The 22,625-nt window shown below is 41.0% G+C and overlaps 1 protein-coding gene and 1 long non-coding RNA gene across 3 annotated transcripts; one reads left to right on the top strand and one right to left on the bottom strand.

Moving 5' to 3' along the window:
• Positions 1-11,400: 11,400 nt before the first annotated feature.
• Positions 11,401-22,617, bottom strand: LOC136019068 (uncharacterized). Of its 2 annotated transcripts, XR_010614729.1 has the most exons (4): positions 17,621-22,617; positions 16,888-17,060; positions 15,320-15,435; positions 11,401-11,528 (listed from the first exon to the last, which is right to left on the bottom strand). It is a non-coding gene; the product is annotated as an uncharacterized LOC136019068 (long non-coding RNA). The 2 variants fall into 2 exon arrangements; XR_010614730.1 differs by lacking the exon at positions 15,320-15,435.
• BCL2A1 (BCL2 related protein A1) lies at positions 17,433-21,450 on the top strand. Its single transcript, XM_065688839.1, has 2 exons — positions 17,433-17,992; positions 19,467-21,450. The coding sequence occupies exons 1-2, from the start codon at positions 17,573-17,575 to the stop codon at positions 19,569-19,571; spliced, it is 525 nt and encodes a 174-aa protein (XP_065544911.1). The 5' UTR covers positions 17,433-17,572; the 3' UTR covers positions 19,572-21,450.
• Positions 22,618-22,625: the final 8 nt, after the last annotated feature.

The raw sequence follows: 22,625 nt of genomic DNA, 5'->3' as shown, positions 1-22,625 counted from the left end.
GCCAGGGATGGAGCATTCACAACCTCCCTGGGCAACCCATTCCAGTGCCTCACTACCCTAACAGGAATGGATTTCTTCCTTATATCCAATCTAAACTTCCCCTGTTTAAGTTTTAACCCGTTACCCCTTGTCCTGTCACTACAGTCCCTGAGGAAGAGTCGCTCCCCAGCATCCCTATAGGCCCCCTTCAGATACTGGAAGGCTGCAATGGGCAGATACTTTAATACTTTATTCATTGCTATGTTGTTGTATTTTTCCTGCCTCGTCGAAGTGATACACTACCACTAAGGCCCAAGAAACATCCTCCATTACATTAGCTCCATGCCTTTTTTTATATCCTTCCAGTTTTGGATCCTTGTTTTTAAACAATCTTTCTGCTTTTAAGAAAGAAAGAAAAACCCCAACCTTTCTTTTGCTAGAAGCAGGGAACCAGAACAGGCAGCATTTAAGCTTTTATCCCTGTTCTATATATAGAAAAAACTGTCTGAAACCTTTATTTCCCAAGGAAATCTATTCTGAGTTTTAATCTTGTAATGCCTGAATAATTGCCTTGCATACAACACTATTTTGCCTGTTAGTGACTTCAGGAACTCTAAGTAAAAATAAAGCAGTTTAATATACACAAAACATTGATGGTTTTATTACAGAAGGTGTAGGAAGCCAAGCTGCACAAGCACAGACATAACTGTTAAAGGAAAATTATCCAGTTGCCACAGCAAGCTGTTCAGAAATAAATGTTCAGGTCCCCCAAAGCCATGTAATGGGTTTAAAGACTTTTGGTTTCCAAAATACAGGTTCAGTGTGTTCTTACTTGCCTTCACTTTTTGATATGCTGTGGAATCACAGGAAACAACTTTACCTTATAAATGTGGAGCTGAAATCTTTGTTTAATAGAGATCCTTGAGTGTTAACATGACTCCAGAATCTAGAGATTTCAGGAAATCACCACCAAGGTCACATGGCCAGCAGTAATGTCATAAGATTTAGCATCATTAGGCTATTCAATTATAGCAAACTAACTGATGCTCCCACACGTGCAGTTCCTTGGAGGTATACTGTGTTTTTCCATCCAGCAACCTTGTCTCAGAGAAGGACTCTGTCTAAGATTTACAGACATCTTGTGGCACAGAGGGAAGCAAAAGCAAGTTGGGACATCATGAAATTCCCATTATATTCTGTGTATGCTCAGATCATCCATAAGTACATATGCAGTACGCCTGACTCATCCCCAAATCCTGGATGTGAGTATAGGAGCCCCAGGGGGAGATTATGCCAACAGTGCAATAAGCAACATGACTAACATCTATCATATGTAGTTTGTTTTCTCATCCTTTTTTTTTTCCAAGGGAAGGACCTCATGTCTTGGCAGGTACTATTAGTACTCCCTTTGTATCCAAGAACACAAGCTCTAGGAATTGCATCTAGCACAGGAAGCAGAAGATGGTGATGTTTGTGACAGCCATGAGGCCCTGAGGGAATTATTACTTACTCTGGGACGTGGCCTGTCCCCTGCCCACACAAGCTGCACTGTCATTTTGCAGAATCCCATTTACCCAAGGGACACAGCTGCCAGCGAAGTGCTTGGTCTGAAGGTCCAGATGATGGGGTATGCCCAATCCAGCCTTGAGCTGTTACACTCAAAATTTGCTTTGAGAAGAGAAATAAAGAAAAATCAGAATGATAGTCAGTCTAACTGCACCAACCTGTGTGAAGGTAAAGAGATTAAATGAATACACCAAGCCCAAGACAAACTGGTGACAGTAGGCTGAAAATGCCATCTCAGGGGACGATCCGCCCCTCTGTGACTTTCATCCAACACCAAGCCAGTGATACAATTTTTAATAATTCTCAGCAAAAGCAATCTATACTTTCTCAAATAGATTGACATATCCAAACACTAAATCATTGTGCTGATGGGAAAAGCAAAACCCTCATTCTGGATGGAAAAAGAAAGAAATCACACATTTAGTTTTACCAAGTGTGCTCAGCGATAGCACCAGTGTTGACAGTTCTGGCCATTAGGTCTTACAATATTCCCTGTTTTTCTGAAAACAGGAAATTGTGTGTAGCTCATGAAAAATGAATGCCCTGAATTTGCAGCCTTAATGGTTGCAAAGAAGAGCTTGAAGACCTGAAATGGGTGTGCCTCACAGCCTTAGAAAACCCAAAGGCAAGCTGAAAATATGCATTTTATTGTTTTTTATCATCCTCGTGATTTTAAGTCATGCATGACTTTTCTTGGAGGCCTGACTCACAGCTTTTATGGGGCTGCAGTGTCCCATGAAGAATGAACTGTAAGAGCTGTACTCAGTTGACAGGTACAGGGCAACTAAGCAAACATGAAGTGTTTTGTATCTGCCAGCAAGTTTTGTTTAATGCTGGCAAACACGAGGAACCTGATACTCCTGGTGTTTTATGGGAGCAGATAAAGCTGATGAGGAATGAGGGGAGGAAAAGATTCCTGCCTACCTCAAAAATAGGTGAAAGTTGATCCCAAGGAAAAAAAATGAACTGAATCTAACTGCTACCGCTGTGTTAATGGATGGTTGGGAAGCCAGCAAGGGAAGGCATGTGTTTATATCACACAGCTGGTAATAAGGGATTCTTGTTCTTGCCCTGATTCTGACACTGACTCATCCAGCAGGGTTAGGCCTACTTCAGTTCCCACTTCAGAGCAGATTAGACTTAACTTTAGACCCAGCTGCTGTCACATTTACTCATGTTGAGTAACACTTTTTTCTCCAGTGACACTATTTGTAAAGAAGAAACTCTGTAGTTCACAGAAGAGGAATGACTGAGCCCCCTGTAGAGACTGAAAAGATGAGAAGCATCCTCTGCATAGAGGTGCCCTAAGGCTTAGCTGATTAGGTCTATGCCTGATACACCTCTTAATTAGATGTAGATATCAGGAGCAGTTACTGATCTGATTCTCTCCAGGCTTTCCTTTAGGAACAACGGAGCAGGAACTGAAGAAAATCTGGGAGTTGAGACTTGCTCGGTTGTCAGGCCCACCCGAGCAGTTCTCAAGGTGATGGAGAACCACCTAGCCCCTCTTCCATGCTTACCTCTGAATCAGCAACAGAGAGGGTGAAGAATTCACGGTACCTTTATGGAGATGCTTTATGAAGTTTTGCACTTAAGCCTAGAACGCTTTGCTCCAGAACTGAGCTGAGTTTTGTAGCCCAATATAAACCACATTTGTAGAAGTTCTGCCAGCCTTGAGCACATACAGCGTACCAACACCCAAACTTGTCAGTCATCACTGACAGTGATATCCAGTAAATCCTTCCAGGGAGTTTATTTTTAATGTTACACAAATGTTGGATTGAAACATAAAGTTTAAATATTCAACAAGTTGCATAGATTCCCAGACATCATTTGTTCAGGAAGTTATCTGGGTAATACCAATGAGTATTATCAACATTAACGTATATATCAGATATGCTAATTAGATGACATATCTGCTGTTGTCAATGCCAGCACTGTGCCATGCCTCCATCTCCCCTTGGATACATGCTTTGTAGAATGGCTGCAGATGTGTTAATAAGCACTAGATTAAAAACTAAATCTCATAGAAACTACCTCTGCTATAATTATATTTAAACAACATATCCACAATAATACAAGTGAACTTTTCTCTTGATATGACCTCAGATTTCAAACAAACTACATGTAAAATGAATTCAGACCTGTGCACTCTTATGGAGGCCCTTATATTTTTACTTTGGATTTGAAACATTCTACATCATCTTCCTTTGCTCAGTGAACTCAAAACATTGCTTTGCTACACTTTCCAATTTGTAAATTACCTAGTTCACATATACTATCATCAGCCCGGTACACAAAAATCAGGCTAAGCAGCTAAAGATCATCCAGTCTTAAACACACACTTCAGAATTTATAGCTGTTGTAAACCCCTCACCTTTATCCTTACTGGCTCAAGAACTTCCTGTCTCCTGTTTATTACACATCCATAACCTACAGCAACATAAACACACATCATTGTTTTTCCTGATGCTTTTGCCATCCTGCTATTTTATGAGCCAGCCAGTTGGTCTATGAACACATGCACCAGGTAGTACATCTTGACGAAGGAACTGGATCATTGCCAGTTCAAACAGTCAGGCTACTATTATGGCTAATATGCTAGAAGTGTTTGCAATGGGTTTTTAAATAATCCTCTACATTTGTATTGCACCATTCATCCTGAAGAGAACCAAGGTGCTGTGGAGGCTGATAATTGCTCTTTTTCCTCACTGCTAAAATGTATCTGCTGCTAAGCTGGAGAAATAGTGACCATTCTGCACAAACAGCATTATCAAGTGCAGTAGGTAATGAAGCAAACAATAACACTGCCATTTGAAACTGCAAGCTAATTACTTGATTTGGAATTTGATGAGCACATAAGAGCTGATATGCTGCTGCTTGTAAAAATATGTCCCAAAGTATTTTGGGGTTGTTTCATCACTTGTGTATGATGGCACTTCAGCATTAGGTTCTGTCATCACACTCAGCACAGTATTTCCAACTGAGCTCAGGGACAGGACTGTGTCTTGGACACTGAAAGCTTCATTTCTAGCAGCACATGAGTTTCTCTGAAGTATTTCCTAAGCAGTCCAGTGACTCGTGAAGCCCAGCTCCCCTTTGCTGAACATGAGCATACACAGCTTTATTCACTGCAGCCCAAACACAATACACGTGGGAAGGTACATGACAGGCAGCTTTCAGCCAGGGATGTGTAGGAGCTTTGCTGATGTCTGAGTTGTAACACAATTAATACCACACTAACAGACAGTGAACCTTTCCTAGATACAGTAGGAGGATATTCATCATTCTACTGGACTTAAGAGATGCATCATTAGTGCATTCCCACAGTCTGCTCTAACTTCTGCTTTGGGGCTGGCTCTGCCACAAATACCTGAAGAATAGGAAGATCAGTTGAATATGGGGAAGGTAAGAAAGTCTTCTATTATGTCTTTTTTAAGAATTCAATGTGTTGCTATATATAATAACAGAAGGAATTAGTTATTAACTGAAACAGGCAATATAATATGGACAGTCTGTCAGGAACTATCTGCTGTGTAACCTATTATTATATGAATGGAACTGTACCACAAAGGAAGGCAACTGATCAGACTTTACCTTTAAAATTTTTTTCCAAAAGCAGATGGGAAGTACCAAAACTGCATACACCAAAGCTGAAATCTCACTTAAAGGGAAGACATGAGAAAAAATCACTATAGAAGTAGCAGTTTGTGTCCAAATTTAACCTAATGCCAAATTCTTTGCTAATCATTTGAAGCCAGGAGCCCAACTCAGTCAAGAGTTGCCCAACTGGACTTTTGAGACTATGGCCAGAAAGGTGCACTCCTAGCAGCAGGATACAAGCTGGACTCATGGTACAGGCTTTGCATCCATCACAATAAGCACTGATGTCCCAGGACATCTTTATTTTAATACCAGTCTCCTCCCCTCACTTACAGTACAGGGAACTGAGGTACTCACATTGCAGCACTGTATTTTCTCTCCAGCTCCCATGCATCAAACATAGTATGTCAAGCAAAGTTTCAGATGGTGATTGTTTTCCATCCTTAACTGAAATCATTAGGCAAATTATTTAGCAGGGTGCACAGGGATGTAGCAGTAGGATTCTCATTAATATGGCCAGACATACACGACTAAATTGCGGCACTAAAATGTCCCTGCACAGTATTGCCTTAATAATCTTTTTAACTTCAACAGTTTGTTCTGTCTATCCAGAGATGATGTAGACAAACTGAAAATAAAGCATCCCAGATTTTAAGCTCTCAAAAGTCAATATTCCCTTTCTTCAGGTTCCTCAAGCCAGAAGAATCCTTTGATGTTGCATGACAAAAGGACAATTCACCAAATTAAAAGCACTGTGATAGCTGAAGCCAATTGCTATTGATCAGTCCTTTGTAGGCTGGTAACTCAGCTGCTCTCTGGAAATAAATTTCTACAAATTCCTTTGGAGTCAACACTGCCTGATGCAATCATTTATGCACAATCACAAGGGACAATCTGTCCTAATTCAGCATTCTTCCCAATTTAAATATGCCAGAAGGTACCAAAATCCCAAACTTTAATAAAGGGGAGGACGAGGAAGAGAGGCATCAGCATTAGTCTGTGTAGCATTAATGATGACAGGGTATCTTGTTACCATATCCTAATTCAAGTAAGTACAGGGACATATAGGAACACGGTCAGAAAGACACCACCAGTGAAGGTATTCAGCTCTAACAGTGAACTTCTTAACTATCACTTGGTTGTTTAACCACTGAACCTGCTGCAAAACATACCAATGGCACAGAACAAACTTTCACTGCCTCAGGGAAGAGAGATGGTTTACAACATTACTGCACCACCATTCAGACAGCTCCAGAGTCACACACAAGAATCGCCTACTGAAAGCTCTGATGGATGAGTGGGATTCATTTACAGTAAGGCAGCAAGAGAGGTTTGCTTCTTCATAAGGATGGCTCAGCTCTCCATTGCAGCTACTGCATTGCTATAAACTCCAACCCAGGGCATTAAGGACAAGTGAAATTGGTGTTTGTCCACTTTGACCTGCTGAGTTCCAGGCTGCAGCAGTTCAGATCCTGCTTGATGAATAGCCAAGCTGTCTTTGCAGGAGGTACAGGGCAGGAGGAGTGGAAGGTGGGAGGGAATGACTTCTAGGAGGAGGAACCACAGCAGTTGTTAGAAGGCAAGTCATCAGCATGTGTGAATCAGAGCACCCGTTCTGGATTGTTAGATCTCTGCAAAACTATTAAAGGGAATGAAGGGATAAAGCTGTGAGAATTCCTCTAGCTTGCACAGTCTGTCTTAGCCCAGAGTTATGAGCTGCGCACAAGAAGGAACTAACTGAAATTCTATGGTCTGTGTTACCAAAGAGGGTAGACTATAGATGATCTTGTTCAAATAGCCCTACATTTATCAGAAGGAAGTAACCTGTTCTGATCTTACCCACATCTATTTGCAACCTGGCTACTATTTACACAAATATAAACCACTACCAAGTCACGAATGCAACACCTACCTGTGGAAACTACACAGTCTATAGGGCAACCAACCTACAGCATAACCCCTTTTTATGGCTGGCAGCTAAGAAACAGGTATTATATTTTTGCTTGTAAATTGAGCACATTTTGTCTGGACTCAGTGAGAACCAATAATCCTGCAGCTTGGAAGTGACACTTTTACTGGGTCACTTTTCACAGCAGAACACCACTGCCAGTGTATTATTGGGGTTGTAAATATTTGTCTCAGCACTCTTATCTTGTCAGTAATCACCAGCAATCAAGGAATACGTTTGCTATAACTGAGCCCTGCTCCAGAGTGTGAGCTTCTGGACCTCACTTGTTATCCAGTCCTGCTTCCTCAGGAGATGACAGAAGTGTTCATAACTCCTTAGAAAAGAGATGGCAGCTTTACAGGTTGGATCCTACAGCTGCATGCAACCTTCCTCCGTGCAGGAGGATGCGCCATCAGTAAAACTTATGTATGTGTATGTGAGGCTGCAGGGCTTTAAACCAACAGAAAGGAAGAGGAGGATTGGATTGCATGGATGTTTTAAGATAAAAACAATCATGTCTCAAAGAGACAGAAGAGCTAGAGAGCCTCAGTGCATTTAAAATGCCTCCTGATTCCACAAAAGCCCATATTAACAGTGTTATTTGGCAAGGAATTGCTACAATAAAAACCCCACTTATTTTCTTTGTTGGGTATCCAGCTGGACACCACAAACAGAAAACCTGAGTACATCATGCCTTTACCTTCTAAGGGAGATTAGTTTTCCGTTAGATTACAAGTTAATTAACTATAAACGTACCTTACTGTTATTACAATTATTTCCAATTTTCCATTTGCAAAATATTACATACTGACAAAACTATTGCTTCATTTTAAAATGAGATTTTTATTCTTTTATAAAATCTGTAATTTTAAGCTATTTTGGAGAGCTACACAACAAATTAATTTAGTACACTAAACATCGAGGTATCTAACTGTGACTGAATAGGAATCCACTCACAAATTGACTATCTAGAAAAAGTGATTAGCAAATAAAGGACAGAGTATAAAAGAAATGTTGTTCTACATCAATTTCTAGATTATACAAAATTAGCTTCTAAGTGGTTAAAAAGGAAAAATGTTTTCAGGAACAAGTACCTCAGATCAAAGATCAATGCAGAAGAAAACAGATTGCCTCAGAGTGTGGTAACACACCTTAGTAGAATAATTTTACAGCTAGCAAAGCATACTGTGAAAGAAAAATGATTGGAAGAGATGAACTTGATAAAGCTGTTTTTCAAATTGCCTCACAAGCACTCAGGCTTCAGTGACTTAACCAAAACATATGTCCAAAGAATTACGAGTCCTACACCTTTGGCATCTCTAAGGCAGATCTATCTACTAGCCACAGTGCCACATGAGAGAAAAATGGGATCCATTTACACATGTAAATGACAAAGCCAGCATCTCACTCTGTAACATGCTACATTAGGCTATGTATTAAAACTAGCACCTAGGCCTGACTGAGATCAAGATCCTAATGTGCTAACTAACTGCTGTACAAATAAACAGCTCCGCTGACTGCCAACAAAGGAGAGAAGAAAACAAATATTAGGGCTCTGACTCACACACAGATGGTAAATGACTGGAGTTACCTGCCTTTGAGTCAGCTCTTACCTGCTTCAGCTCCATTTGGCTTGTGGCCACAGTTACTGTCATCAACAGCCTAGACTAAGACATCCCAGCATACCACAGACCAGCCAAGCCACACACATCAACTCCCCTTAACATGCTTCCTTGAAAAGACTGCTAAATATAAGCAAAAGTAATTACACCTGAGTGTAATTCTCTAATTTCCTCTATTTTAGAAGTGAGGAACTGAGTCAAAGGGAGACCAGGAGTCTTCTCAAGGTCATAGAGGAAATCTGTAGTAGAAGTAAAAAAATCAAGTCATATTTGCTGAATCAGCAAATCCTTTGGAGAAGCCCATTCAATAGATGGGAAACCCAAAGCTCAGTGAGCTGAAGGGGACCCGCCAGGCCATAGGAACACCAGGTTTTATACTGCATATAAGGACTCTAAATTTTGTGGCTTGCCACCTTTTGCAGAGAGCACTGGTCCCTGCCAATACACTCAGCTAATGACTGAGTTGTACTCGTGTGACAAATCTCAATGCCCTGTAGGCAGCCAGAAAAATGAGCTCCCTCTGGAACTGCAGTGGCTGTTTGTTAGCTCAGGAATATAAAGGAGGGTGTAAAGCAAAGTAATTACATTTGATGGGGGCTTTTTGGGTCTGGGTTCTAAGTTGCAAAATAGATTGGGAATGGCTGTTTATTGCCAAGCCTCCAAAAGGAAATTAAGGGCAAAGGAGAAACAAAGATGTTGCTATTATTTATGTTGCTTGAGAACTGGCCATTGGAAATGTGCTTCTCATTGAATGATTAACAGCTATCCAGCACAAAGAGCAAATAAAAACCTTGTCTAACTCGGTCAGTCCCCTACTCTCTGGTCTTGCTTCACTAAATCATGCAAAACTGGCTGTTTTATTTATTGTCCCTCTTTAATATCATTGCTGTGATGTCATGTTTCAAAATCAGGAATAATTAAGAAAACATAAGAGATCTTTAACTGAAGTTCTTTTCTCTTGAAAATCAATAACTTCATTAAGTTCCCTGTAGATAGATTTACATCCCTGCACAGATGAAGTTACCAAAATCAATAGAGCTTTGCTGAGGCACAGGGGGTCAGTGTGTGCAGAGCTCCTCTGACTTCATGAGTAAAGCACTTGATGCTGGGTCCAAGCTTCCATCTGCATTTGGGTTTAGAAAAGTTTCTCAGCTCTAGAATACACTATGAAAGCCCTTGATTAAGTCATTATGATGCATAATTCCCTGGCATGCCAAGAATCTAGTCCCAAATTGATACAAAGGCAAGTCTGCCAAGGATGAATGGGTATTCGGGGGTTTCGTTGTGAAAACTCAAAATTACACACACTGAAGTGCTGGTATGGAGTTTGCTTGCTGTTGCTTCTGATAGCCATGAAAATGCCTCAGATTAAATACAATCATCCTCACTGTTGCCTAATGATAGACCATCATGGTACCATGCCTGCTGTTTTGTGAAGCTAGGGGGATTTGAGTTGGTTCAGCATTTGTCCCCACGTGCAGTGAGCTGGGGCAGAAAACTCCTGGCTTTAATGGGTGAAACACCCAGCACAAGGGAATTCCTGCTCCCGACTGGGGCATTTAGGTGTTGCTTTATTGCCTGTAACTGTTGGCACAAATAAGTAAACGCTTTGCCTTGAGATCATTTGAAAGGGTCTAAAAGAATTCATCTTTCTGAAAGAGCATTTTAGGGCCTGAGCAGGCATCAGTATTAGCATCATTACTACAACATTTACAGGCTTGATTCCCTAGATAAACCAGGGGCTCTATACACAGCCACAGCAATTGGCAAATGCAATTCAAAGCACAGAGTACTATAAAGGTATATGATTAAAAAATGAGCTCAAAAGCAAGTTTCTTTCTGCTTTAGTTAAAGAATGGCGGCAGGTTTGGATAACTACTCATGGTAGCATCAGCTTCCTTCACACTTCTTTCATGGGACATCATTTCCCTTAGAAAGATTGAGGGGCTAGTATTTAATGTTCAGACAGCACAGTGATGAATGTGGTATAAATACCTGGGGAGACAGATGAGTTGGCTATTTCTGCTCACAGCCTTCTCCTAGGAGCACAGAAATGCCATCTCAGCGTGCTTTTTCAAAGGATCAAAAAATCGTAATAAACGCAAGGATAAAAATATACCATGGGAGTTACAGCTATTTCTCGCTATAATTTGCAGTAATTTACACGTGATAATTGTGGGTTTGAAAATACTGCACTGTGCCAACAGCAGAGTGACTGCTGAAATGGGGTAAATCAGAAGGATGAGAAATACAGTTCAGACTATAAGTAACCCCTCCAGAAGGATTGCTGGCGATATTACCTTCACCAGTTCTTCCTTGCAGTTGACTTGACTTACGCGGATTTTATTCTACCATAAGCAATACAATTTCTTAGGTGGATGCACGAGTTTCATAGCAACTGCTTTTAGACTTCAGAAAAGTCCTACCAAATGGCACTGCAGTCTTTGTCTTCCTCATGTGTTAGATGCAGGACTATTTGTTTGTTTGTTTTAATAAAGGCTGTAAACAGTAGGTGCTAGCACCACATTTTGATGCAAACAGACATTACATTTGAGAAGGTAATAAAATTTTAGCAAAATTACTGAATTAAGGTTCAGAAATGTGTTTTAATATGCATATTTATTTCCAGCTACTCTGCTCTGGTGAGGTCCCCCCCGCCCCCCCCAGTACTGTGTCCAGCTCTGGAGTCCACAGCACAGGAAAGACATAGACATGGAACACCTCTCCGGTAAGAAAAGCTGAGAGAGTTGGGGTTGTTCAGCCTGGAGAAGAGAAGGCTTCAGGGAGACCTTTCAGTTCTTAAAAGGGGCCTGTAAGAAAGACAAGACATTTTAGCAGAGCCTGCTGCAACAGGATGAGGAGTGATGGTTTTAAACTAAAAGAGGGGAGATTCAAGATGGATGTGAGGAAGAAACTGTTTACAGTGAGGGTGGTGAAACACTGGCACAGGTCACCCAGAGAGGTGGGAGATGTGACATCCCTGGAGACATTCAAGACCAGGCTGGATGTGATTCTGGGCAACCTGATCTAGTTGAAGATGTCCCTGCTCATTGAAGAGGGGTGGATTAGATGAGCTTTGAAGGTCCCTTCCAACCCAAACTGTTTTATGATTCTATGAAAATTCCTGAAATCACATTATATATTAATTTCCTTAAGCGGAATTTCTATTCGAAGATCTGGGTTTATTATAAAAGAGGAACACATCTGTACGCTACATTTGTATTTTTGTCATTTTTTAATAACTTAAAATAACTCAAAACAATTTGAAAAGGGAATAAAAACAAATGTGCCCCCATACGGGAACCCTGCAAATAAAACAAAAGATGAGTTATGAACTTTCATGAAGAGTGTTTTATAGTAGAAATACTAGTGTTGTTATAACCCTTTTTTATAGGGTCATCAACAGAGAGGATATCGTAAGAAGAGGGTAAGATGATTTATTAAAAGAATACATTATCTTCTAAAGGAAAGATACTTAATCTGTGAATCACTAACACTTGACCCAGTGCAAAGGTTTCTAGTAGTAACAGGAGCAGATGTAGGATTGATATGAATGAGAGGGGAGCACAGAAGCAAGCTCACTTCTAGGAGGGCTAATGTAGATGTCTGCAGACTTCTAAGGCATCCAGGTAGATTGTACCTGGTGAAGTGAGCTTGAATTCTGATGTGATTTATTTTAAACCCATGACATACAGAAGCTTCACTTGAAAACTCAAATAGCAAAGAATTTAAAAGAATAACCAACTTTAAACTCTTGGTAGCCTTACTGAATAGCTGCAGGTTTTTTTGAAGGTACCTAAAGGAACTGGGCATCTATATTCCATTCATGCTCAGTGGAAACTTGTTACCTGAATCTTGAGCATATTTTGAAACTCTCATCCAGTGGGACTCTCTATATGCTAAGTAAGGCTCAGATGTCACTGAAATGCTGTCTCACCACATATCACCACCTTTTAAACTAGCTTTAAAACACTGGTGCAGCTGATGCTAAATGCCTGTCTCTCCTGATGGCATTATGCCTTTGGAAGATGCAGATCTGAACCAAAGCTGCAGATCAATGTAAAGACGGACTTTGTACGTGTTAGCATTGTGCCTGCCGTAGCAGAATGAACCAGCAGTGAAGACCACCCTTGACTTGTGGCTGTGAGGGAAACACATAGGTTTGGTTATCATACGGAGATATCTCCTGACTTCTTATTTTAGGAATATGCACAAGCAGACCTTTTTGGTTTTTTCCTTCTGGGATCAAGTATTTTCAGCAATGAAGCAGACAGTGTTTCTGCTTAGCAAGATCTTGCTACCAAGACTTTACTTGTTCATTCTCCATTGCCTGGGAAGCTCAGCGAGCCTTGTGTTTCTGTGGCTCACTGCTGACAGCTATGACTATTGGTCCAAATTCTCCTAATCCGAGACAAACACTTGGAAAGGCTATAAGAATGTAGAACGTGTGTAGAACACACAAGCATATGATGACATACAGCACATGCATAGTGGGCTGGTGTGTTTGGCTGCTCCCTTGACTCATGATGATGAGAAGAGAGCTGGGATCCAGAAGCTGCCAGGTTCTAAGTTGTGATGAGTTATCAGAGGAAGTGACAAGGCAGGAGCTGAACCCTGAGTAACACAGCCTGACTGGGCCTTTCCTATGCTTCCCTCATGTCACCGGAATGCTACAGAGGAGTCATAAGGGGAGCAGAATGGCCTCTCAGATAATTCTTCTCATGCTTGAGACAATGGAGTGTGCATCTTCATATGATCCGTCCTCCCAGACTTTGCTGCGTGTTATTTCTGGGAGCAGAAAACTGCTTATGCCATATTGCTCAGCCCTCATTCTGGACTGCACCCCAGCTCAGTGCTAAGATGAGTAGTTATTTGCTTTCGTTTACACTGGGGACCACTTTTGCTCTCCTATTAGCCCAGAATATCTCAATTGGCTCAGAAGATGCAAAACCAGCTACATCCTCCTACCCCTGGAGCTTGTCTTCTGTGCATCTCTGAGACACACAGAATATTAGATGCTCTAATTGTCTGTTTCAGTTGCCAGAATTTGAGATCCAGGATCCTGCTATTCAGCCTACATCCTATAAACATTAGGAGATGGACTGAAGTGATTTAGAATGAACTGCTCATAAAACTTCTTATGGAGAAACCTTTCTTCATAGGAAGGAAACCTTTCTTCAAGAAGGAAAACTTTTTATTGGAAACCTTTAGGACAGGAGGCTGGTGCTTCCCAGCTGACAGAATTCTCTGGGAAACAACGTATCATGTACTAATTTAGATTATTACCAGGTATGAGTCTCAATCCTGCTGTATTTTAGTTCTTTGCTGCATACAGAACCCCAAAGCACAGGCTTGAACTTGTATTGGAGGTAACGGGTTTCTCTGCGTGCATTCAGGCCGGCTGCGACTAGGTGGCAGCACTCCACTGGGCAACCAAGCCTCTGGATTCAGTACCAACCAACCATCCCAGCTCACAGAAAAGCCAGCTTGCATATTCCGATTTATAGGAAAAGAGAGGGTAAACAGAAGTCAACAAAGCCTCCAGAAGCCTTGTATCAGGGCTGTGCAGGACAGCTGGGAAGCTACAAGTTAACTGAGCCGTTCTTTTGCAATGAAATCCAACCAAACCACACAAAAATAATCCTGGTTTGGACATCAAAAAGGGAAGAAAAGCAGAAAAAAATCCGTAATGATTTTCTCAAGGCCTCAGACTGCTCCTCCAGACAAGGCTCACAATGCCCACATTCACCTGGAACCGGAACAACTCTGGCAAGGCAGAACCTTTGAGAACAGCTCACAAAGCTTTTGTCATTTTGGCTTAGTTTTGCCTCAAACATGATGAGATGACATTGTCTCTCACAAGTCAATTTTATGAGGATCTGTCAACTGAGTTCCCATCTGTTCTGGAAAATAAGCTTTTTCAGGTTAGGGTACCATGTAGAATCAAATCCACAGAGCACAGATTTAAATTAAAGCACTGGAAGTCCCTTGCTATTGCCAGGTAGTTAGGGGAGGGTTTGCATTTGAGTTTCTATGTCAAGCTGGTTTCTGTTTCAAACTTTTTATTGGCACTTATCAGTTATAAAAGACAAAGTGTATGCAGGAAAGAAGAAAATAGGGAAGAAGCAACGCAGTGTATGAGGCTGCAGTCCATGCAGCACTGGGGAGACAGACCGAGTAGTAAGGTAAGTAGAAATTCATTATGTTGAAAGTATTCACTTACAGCTACAAAACACAAATAAACTCTGGTAAGAGAAAGGAAAGCACTCCCCAATACAGAAAATGAGCATCAGAGCATTACAGTGGCACAATACCGGGTAAAGATTCTAAAGGTCATTTCTTACAGTGCTCAGAGTTGACCATTAGAGCTTGGGAAGACTGGGCTACACACTCTGGTCCAAGTCTTTATGTGCGTATATAGATAGATAAATTGCCACTGCTACTCACAGAATCATAAAATACCAGATTGGAATGGATCCCAAAGATCATCTATCTGTTCAATCTTTACACACCTCTAAACCTCAGCATACAACACTTGGAACTGCACCCTCCACTACATGCTCTTGAAAAGCAAATGTGTCTGACATTGAAGGAGACAGACCTGGGGCAACTTCAACAGCCATATCCTGAGCTCTGGTCACCAGTGTCACAGCTTGCTGCTTGAGATGTCTGCTCAGAGCTGCCACCCCCTTCTGGGAGCTGAGCACGGAGCTTCACCTTACAGAGATCAAGAGACTGTAAGTGACAGCATTTGCACCAAAATTGCCAAGGTATTAACACTGATTTCTTTCAATAATGGTGATGTATTCATAGGCTTATTTCATCACCCTTCTCAGAATCCAAAATGCTCCACTAATGAAGAAATATCTGCTTCTGCCTATGCTCTACCTCAGCTGATTGTGAAAAAAGCAAAACTTGTCTCCTTAGGTACTGTTCACTGTTCTCATATTCAACTATTATATTCACAAAGAATACAAAAGTTTTTCATTAATCAATTATTAAGTCAGGCATGATCTGTAACTTCACAAGCTGTGCTACACAGAAAAAGGATGCTTGTGATTTCTTTCCTCGGGTACCTTTCTCAGCTCTGTTTGCAGCTGGCATCTGACAGGAGAGAAGTGGTCTGGGTAGAGCAATGCCTTCCCTCTGCCCTAGAAATTTCAGCCCAAATTTAGCTGAGTTGGAAAGAGTTAAAGACATCCTTTTTTTATTTTTTCATTTGCATTCCCCATAAAACATTGGCAGTTTGCTGCAATCACTGAACATAACAAAGGCAAAGCCAGCCTCAGCTCTGCCAAAGCAGCAGCTGCAGGTGTTGGATAGAGGACACCTCTGAACTCTGAAAACAAGCTTGGGGAGAATGTGCATGTGTATGGAGGCGAGGAGAGCCCATTCCCAGTCCCAGTATCGCATTCTCTCCTGAAGATACCATCTGAGTTTTTCCAGCTCACACTGCCCTCCTAAACCCAAAGGTGAACACATCACCAAGCATCCTTTCTCTGCTTCCAAGAGAAAGCGAAGGAAGCAATTTCCAGCATCGCTGAAGTGACTGATGTCTGTGCTATGCTGGTGACACCTTGAGGTTTCAAACCCCACTGTGGATGGAAGACTACTATGTCATTGAGTCACTCACCACACACTGAAAAACCCTGAGAAGGAACTGGAAACTACCCTTGTCTGCTCAAGGGTTTTCTGCAAAACTGTTACGTTAGAGCAGCAGCATATCCTTTAGGGACATGGGGGCGGGGCTAGCTAGGGTTAACACTATACTGACACCAGCATGAGCAAAGCGTATCAGCTTGCTCTAAGCAACCCTTCACAGTTGGGTTGAGGTCCTCTACAGATGCATCCTGACTCAACCATCAGGTTGCCTCAGGAGAAATCTGTAAGGAAAAAGTGGGCTAGATACCCCTGCCCCTTCCCCCAAAAATAACTGCTTGAAAATGTTAATAGAGAGCAGTTGTTGTAGGTATCATACTTGTTACCTGACAAGAAAGATTCAAATGGTATCACACATCACTACCTTGGCCCCATATTTTCCAGCCCATGTTCTGACAAGCTGAACGCATTCACATTGTCTTTCATAACTGTTTTTTACAGCAGAACTCGCGGGGGGGTGTGTGGTGTTAATCTTTGAAGCTACCCATTCAAATCTTGAAAAGTACTCACTGAGAAAGTGTGGGAAAGTCTGGAACAGAAGATAATGCTATAAAGCTGGCTTTCCCCTTTTTTCCATCCATATCTGTATCACTTTTTGCAGTTAGGTAAAGCTCGCTGAATGCTGAAGAAAGTTTATCCGTTCTTCCATGCTATTGGAAATACCTACCGGTATCTTCAAAAACCTGTGAACCAGAAATAACCCGTTAAACTGCAATATAGATTGCAGCTTTAACCCCTGGCAATGAAGAGATTAGGGTAAGAGACGATGGGGGGGGGGGGGGGGGGGCAGCCCTGCATGCTCCTACAGCATACACTTTTTAAGTAGGTTTTTTCAAGCCAAATGGCAAACCTTTGCTAACATGCACCATTCTTGGAATTCTGTAAGCTAAATGCCAAACTTTTGCTAGTGTTACATAGCAAAAATCCCTAGGAAATGCCTATTTATACTGCTAAAGAATATGGTAAAAGCCAGTCTATTTAGAGAACTAATAAATCTCTCAGGAAGACGTTTCTCCCCTTGAGTACACACTTTTTCTTTCATTTCCGCTGTGACATATTCCACAACCCACACTACTGTTAAGTCAAATAAAAACTCCATCAAAACCAGATGATACAAAGCTGTGTGCATGTCTTGTGGATGCTCATTACTGACCCTGATCAAGACTGGTGCACTGCTCTCTGCATTTCTTTCTAAATGGAAACTGCTGACTTCTATTACGTTTATTACTTAGCTCAAGATTACCTGCAATATGTGCTTCAGGAGTCACATCTTGGACCAGCCCAAACCAGAGTTGCTCATGTCTTGCGAAACATTGCATCTTCACTGCAAGATCAAACCGAGGAGGCTCTCAGACCGCTCCTGGACAGAATTGACATTACCTCTGTAGCTGTTGCCAAGAGAATTTTCAATGGTGTCATGGAAGAAAAATTTGCTGATGGAAATACTAACTGGGGACGAATTATGACCATATTTACATTTGGAGGTCTTCTCACTAAGAAGCTTCAAGAGCATGGAGTTCAGCTCACTGGAGAGGAAAAGGAGCAGATTTCTTATTTCATCACAGAGTACATAATAAACAATAAAGCCGAATGGATAGATGCAAACGGTGGCTGGGTAGGTTTCTCATTTTCCACCAAAATCTGTATTAGGAGATTTTGTTTCATTAAGTGAAACTATTGTTACAGACACCATCAAAACCATTTTTAAGGTTTTATTTGGTGGTTTTAACATTTGATGACTGGAATGTCTTCCTGAGACATACAGTGAAAGCTTTGCTGCTGCTTTAAACAGAACAATGCTAAAAGGCAACTTCCTTTTTAAAATGGCACTTTCTGTACCTGTAACAGCAAAATCCTAGTTAGTCTTGACTCACAGGATCATATGGTAACTCAGGTTGAAAGGGACCTTAGGAAATCATCTGATCCAGCCTCCTGCTCAAAGCAGGTTAATGCCTGCATGGCATGAAAATTTCCATTACTAAATCTAAACTTAACTGGTACCCTAAGGTTAGTGCAGCAACTCTTCTTCCATAGAGGAGTTGGTCCAAAAATACTGGAGTTCAAGGTAAGGGAAGAATACATGTGTGATCTTCACAGGTGAACTCAGTACTTTTGTAAAGCCATTATTTAATCCCCAAAATCAGTTTTCCTTACACAAATTTACAGGTAAGTGTAATCAAGGTTAAATCTTTTCTGTCTGGACTGAGATAATCCCACATCTTCCATCTACCAACAGTTAGTGCTAAGGAAAGCATTTGTCAATATGTGGATTATTTTGCCAAGTTGCTGAAATTCCCTTCTGGCAGTGGAGGGGAGGTCCCTTTTGCTCTGCTGAGTTTCATCATGCCAGTATTTTGTTCTCATTTGAAGTTCGGGGAAGCTGAGAATCAGTGACATCATTGTCAGTTATTTCCCTGGTACTTTTTTCCTTTCTCTATACGTAAATGTTACTTTCTCTTTCCAACCCCTCTCGTCCCACTTCTCTTTCAATTCCTATCTCTTATTACTTTTCCCCTCATTTATTTTCTAGTGTCTTGCTTTTCCTTTATTCTTTTTGCTTGTTTTGACCCTTCTCTGTCTGTTAGCAGTAAAAAAAAATACATGATAGTGGACCCCTGATGCATCAGATTTACTGTAAAGGCTTCTCTCGGCATCTCTTTGAAATAGAGTCGATTTTATTTAAGAGAAGTATCAACTCCTGGAAACATTCCATAATATTCTACTGTCTCATCATAGTAGAATAAGTAGTCTTAAAGGAAGATACTTACAAGTATATTACTACATCAGAAACATAGTACTTTTATCTTCCTTGAAGATGTGGGCCTAGATGATGCAGTTCACATTCATTTTCTATTTACACAGGCAGGGCACAGTCTTGACTTGGAAATAAACATTCAGCAAGGTGCAGCTATTTTCAGCTACTGTTTTTAAAGCCCTATTCATCTTTTGGAGGTAGAGCTCTGAAAACCTGTCCCTCTATGCAGAATGGTGTTGCACTCTGTGCACCTGGTATCAGTAGAGTGGTGTGTTTTTTCCTAGCTTAATGTTATTGTTAAGCTATCCCTAAGTCTGCATGTTCCTTTCCATAGGAAAATGGCTTCCTAACGAAGTTTGAAAGAAGATCACGACTGTCTTTCTCCAAAATTACAGCCATGTTCATAGCTGTTTTTACCTTGTTCAGAGAGTACTACTGAAACAAATGGACCTGCCAGTCATGTGTAATCTAGATATTGCCACAAGCTTCATTGCTAAGCTTTCCTCCAAGCAATATCAACAAAAATATGATTTTCTGCCCTACTTTTTAAACTTATTTGTATTTATTTCGAATAAATACAATGTTTAACATACTATCCTAATTGCCAAACTTGAGGATGAAATCCTTCCGAAGAGGAATTGACACAGCATCATGAAGCAATTCAACTCAACCTTTCGAGGCAGGACTGCTTTGAAAGAGTTTTTGAATTTTCCACATCCAGGCAGCTCTTGGAATCTCTGCTGCACCTCCATGAAAGGACATTGTTTTACTAAAGTACAATCCAATGGGTTAAGAAACAAGTTTTAATGTCATTTGCTTTTTAAATGAAATACTACTGTAATGCATTTTATTGCAACCTTTGTACAAGCCGGGGGGGGGGAGGGAGGGGGGGATTCTGTGAGCAAAAAGTAAATACAAATTCCAGTGTAAAAGTGGGTACAAGTTACTGACACAGACTAAGCAATTTTTATGGGAAGAACAATTTGTAGAAGTCAGCAACTTAAAAATGTGCACTAAGTGTTAACGCAATGGTATATGTTTCTTTGTTGTATTTTTTAATTGCTCGTATCTACAGTCAATGTTCTTTCAAACCTGTGTAATGTAATCATCTGGCCGAGCTTTTTTTTAAACCCGGTGTTTTAAAATAGGCAAGTACAAGATAATTCTAAATGAGAAATTTATGTAAATACACTAACATTTTTGAAAAATACATCAAAATATGTATTTGAAAGTCTTATGATTGGTCTCATTTCTTCCAGAAAAATTGGAGGATGGGAAAAGATCTACCTGAGTAAGGTGACTCCTAGAAAACCTATCACAGTGCTAACAGAGAATCCAAGTAGTACATGGGTTTGACCTGAAGTCCAAGGATGTCAAGATGTTAATTTTTTGTAGTACTTAAGTATTATCTCAGAGCTTGTATAAGAAACAGATATTTTGCAGCAAAATAAATGAACTGGATCTGCTCTGATGACAGCAATTGTTTTTTTGGGATTTGCTGCAACTCATCAAATTCAGGAGCAGGACTTCCAGGCTTTTGTAGTCTGGGGCAACTACTGTTTTGACTCAAATTCCATTTTCTTTCAAAGGTTAAATAGTAGTTCTTCAAGAATTCATTCTAGGAGGGTTTTCTTTAGTTGTAGTGACTCCTACAATAAGGAACTAAGGCTGGGTCTAAACACCCTTTTGTAGACATGCTAGGAGAAGAACCAAACTGAGGCAGTGATTACTTGTGACACACAACAGCATTATTCTCTACGATAAATCCTCTAGACAATCAAGGTTTTATGGTACCAGGAGAATGAAGCAGCCTCCTTCTGGTAATGGGTTCTTCATCATTCATCCTTCTTGTAATGGATTCTCCATCATTCATCCTCCTGGCAATGGGTTCTCCATCTTTCATCTCGACATAAGAAATTTTGTACAGTAAGAATAATCACCTAAGGAACAACCTCCTCAGGAATGTGGCAGCATCACCATCACTGGAGGCTTTCAAAATGGGACTGACTAAACATCTAATTTAATCTAGGCTGCCTTTCCCATTAAAGGCCTGACCAGATGATCTTTTAAGACCCCCTCAAACCTGGGCTGTTGTGTGATTCTATAGTCCAACTTTGTTTAGGGTTTAACTACAGAACAAAAAGAGATGTTAACATTTGAGAGAACCTGTATTGCTCTCTTCCTCTTCCTTTTCCTTTCCCTCTCCCTCTCCCCATCCCTCTTCTTTTCCCTTCCCTTTTCCCTATTTCCTCTCCCTCTTTTTCCTTCCCTTTTGCCTCTTCCTCTCCTTTTTCCTTCCCTTTCCCCTCTCCCTCTCCCTCCCCAATGAAAACAAGAAAGATACTCAACAAGACTTCTGAGAATTTTCTTGCTGTTGAAAAAAAGATGGCATCATCCTGAGGGCAAGGGGCAGCTAAAGGAAAATGCCCACTTCCAGAATACCTATGGAAGTTCCTGTCAAGAATGACATTTTAAAATATATTTTGACATATATTTAATTATTTGCAGTCTAAGTCTTCGTGATAAGAACAGCAATTCTTACTTAGTTCCTTTCTGTGCACTACTGTAAGCACACACTGTAGTGGCTAACACCAGTCTATTAATACCACATTCACTTCCTTTTACACTAAACTAGTATATTTTATACTGGGGAGTACAATTTTTTAATTAAATATAAAGGGCTAACCTACCCTTTTCAAAATGCAGTTGATGCAACCATTTTAGTACTTGCCTTCATAGTAAGGCCTGGGTTTAAATCAAAGAATCCCGATTTAAATCAAAATGGCCTGATGGGCTCCAGATAATCTTCACCAGAACAAGACCTCCATTTGCTCTGCATTTAAAGGCAGGAAAAGCAGTAACAAGAAATACTACCCAGATTCTAAACATAACAGAATGTCTGAAAACAACAGTGCTGTTATTTAAGCCTTACAGTACAGATACACTTTGTTAACTGTCACTAAGCTATCTATACAAGGCACTGAGCAATGTCCCAGGTGATCCTTGCAGCGGTCTGCCAATACACTGGAGAGCACAGTGCTGTTTCTAGAGCAGAAGGTAAAGTCAAAGAGCCACAGAGTGGGTCAGCTGATGTCTTCATTAATGCTCACAGGAACAAAATTCAGATGTCATCAAATGCCATGAATAGTTTTATGAAAGTAACTGCTGCTCTACAAACTTCCCTTTCTGCACTTAAAATGGATCATTACACATCCCCAGAATCAGCCTCCAGTGTCTCTCTCTGGACACAGCTCCACAGGCACAGCACTTCATTCACACCATCTCCCCCATGGCCAGGCCAATACCATAGGGAAACGAAACCGTTCGGTAGATGGTGGTAAAATATCCCACCAACACGTATTTCCCTTGTTACAGCAACATTCCGAAGGGGGAAGAGTCTTCGTACCCTCCACCAGCCAAAACAACGACGACAGGCCTCGGCAGGAGGCTGGCACGGCCAAGGCGGCCTACGACTCCCTCCAGGGACACGGAC

This window comes from Lathamus discolor, chromosome 8 (assembly GCF_037157495.1).
Source record: "Lathamus discolor isolate bLatDis1 chromosome 8, bLatDis1.hap1, whole genome shotgun sequence".
Taxonomy (NCBI): Eukaryota; Metazoa; Chordata; class Aves; order Psittaciformes; family Psittacidae; genus Lathamus; species Lathamus discolor.
This window is presented reverse-complemented; position numbering and strand designations above follow the sequence as displayed.

What these genes read in the sequence shown, in the direction of transcription:
- BCL2A1 (XM_065688839.1), top strand. Translation starts at nt 17,573, where the DNA reads ATGGAAACTGCTGACTTCTATTACGTTTATTACTTAGCTCAAGATTAC. An exon ending in TAGATGCAAACGGTGGCTGG is followed by an intron (nt 17,993 to 19,466) that starts GTAGGTTTCTCA and finishes TCCTTTCCATAG; the next exon opens with GAAAATGGCTTCCTAACGAA.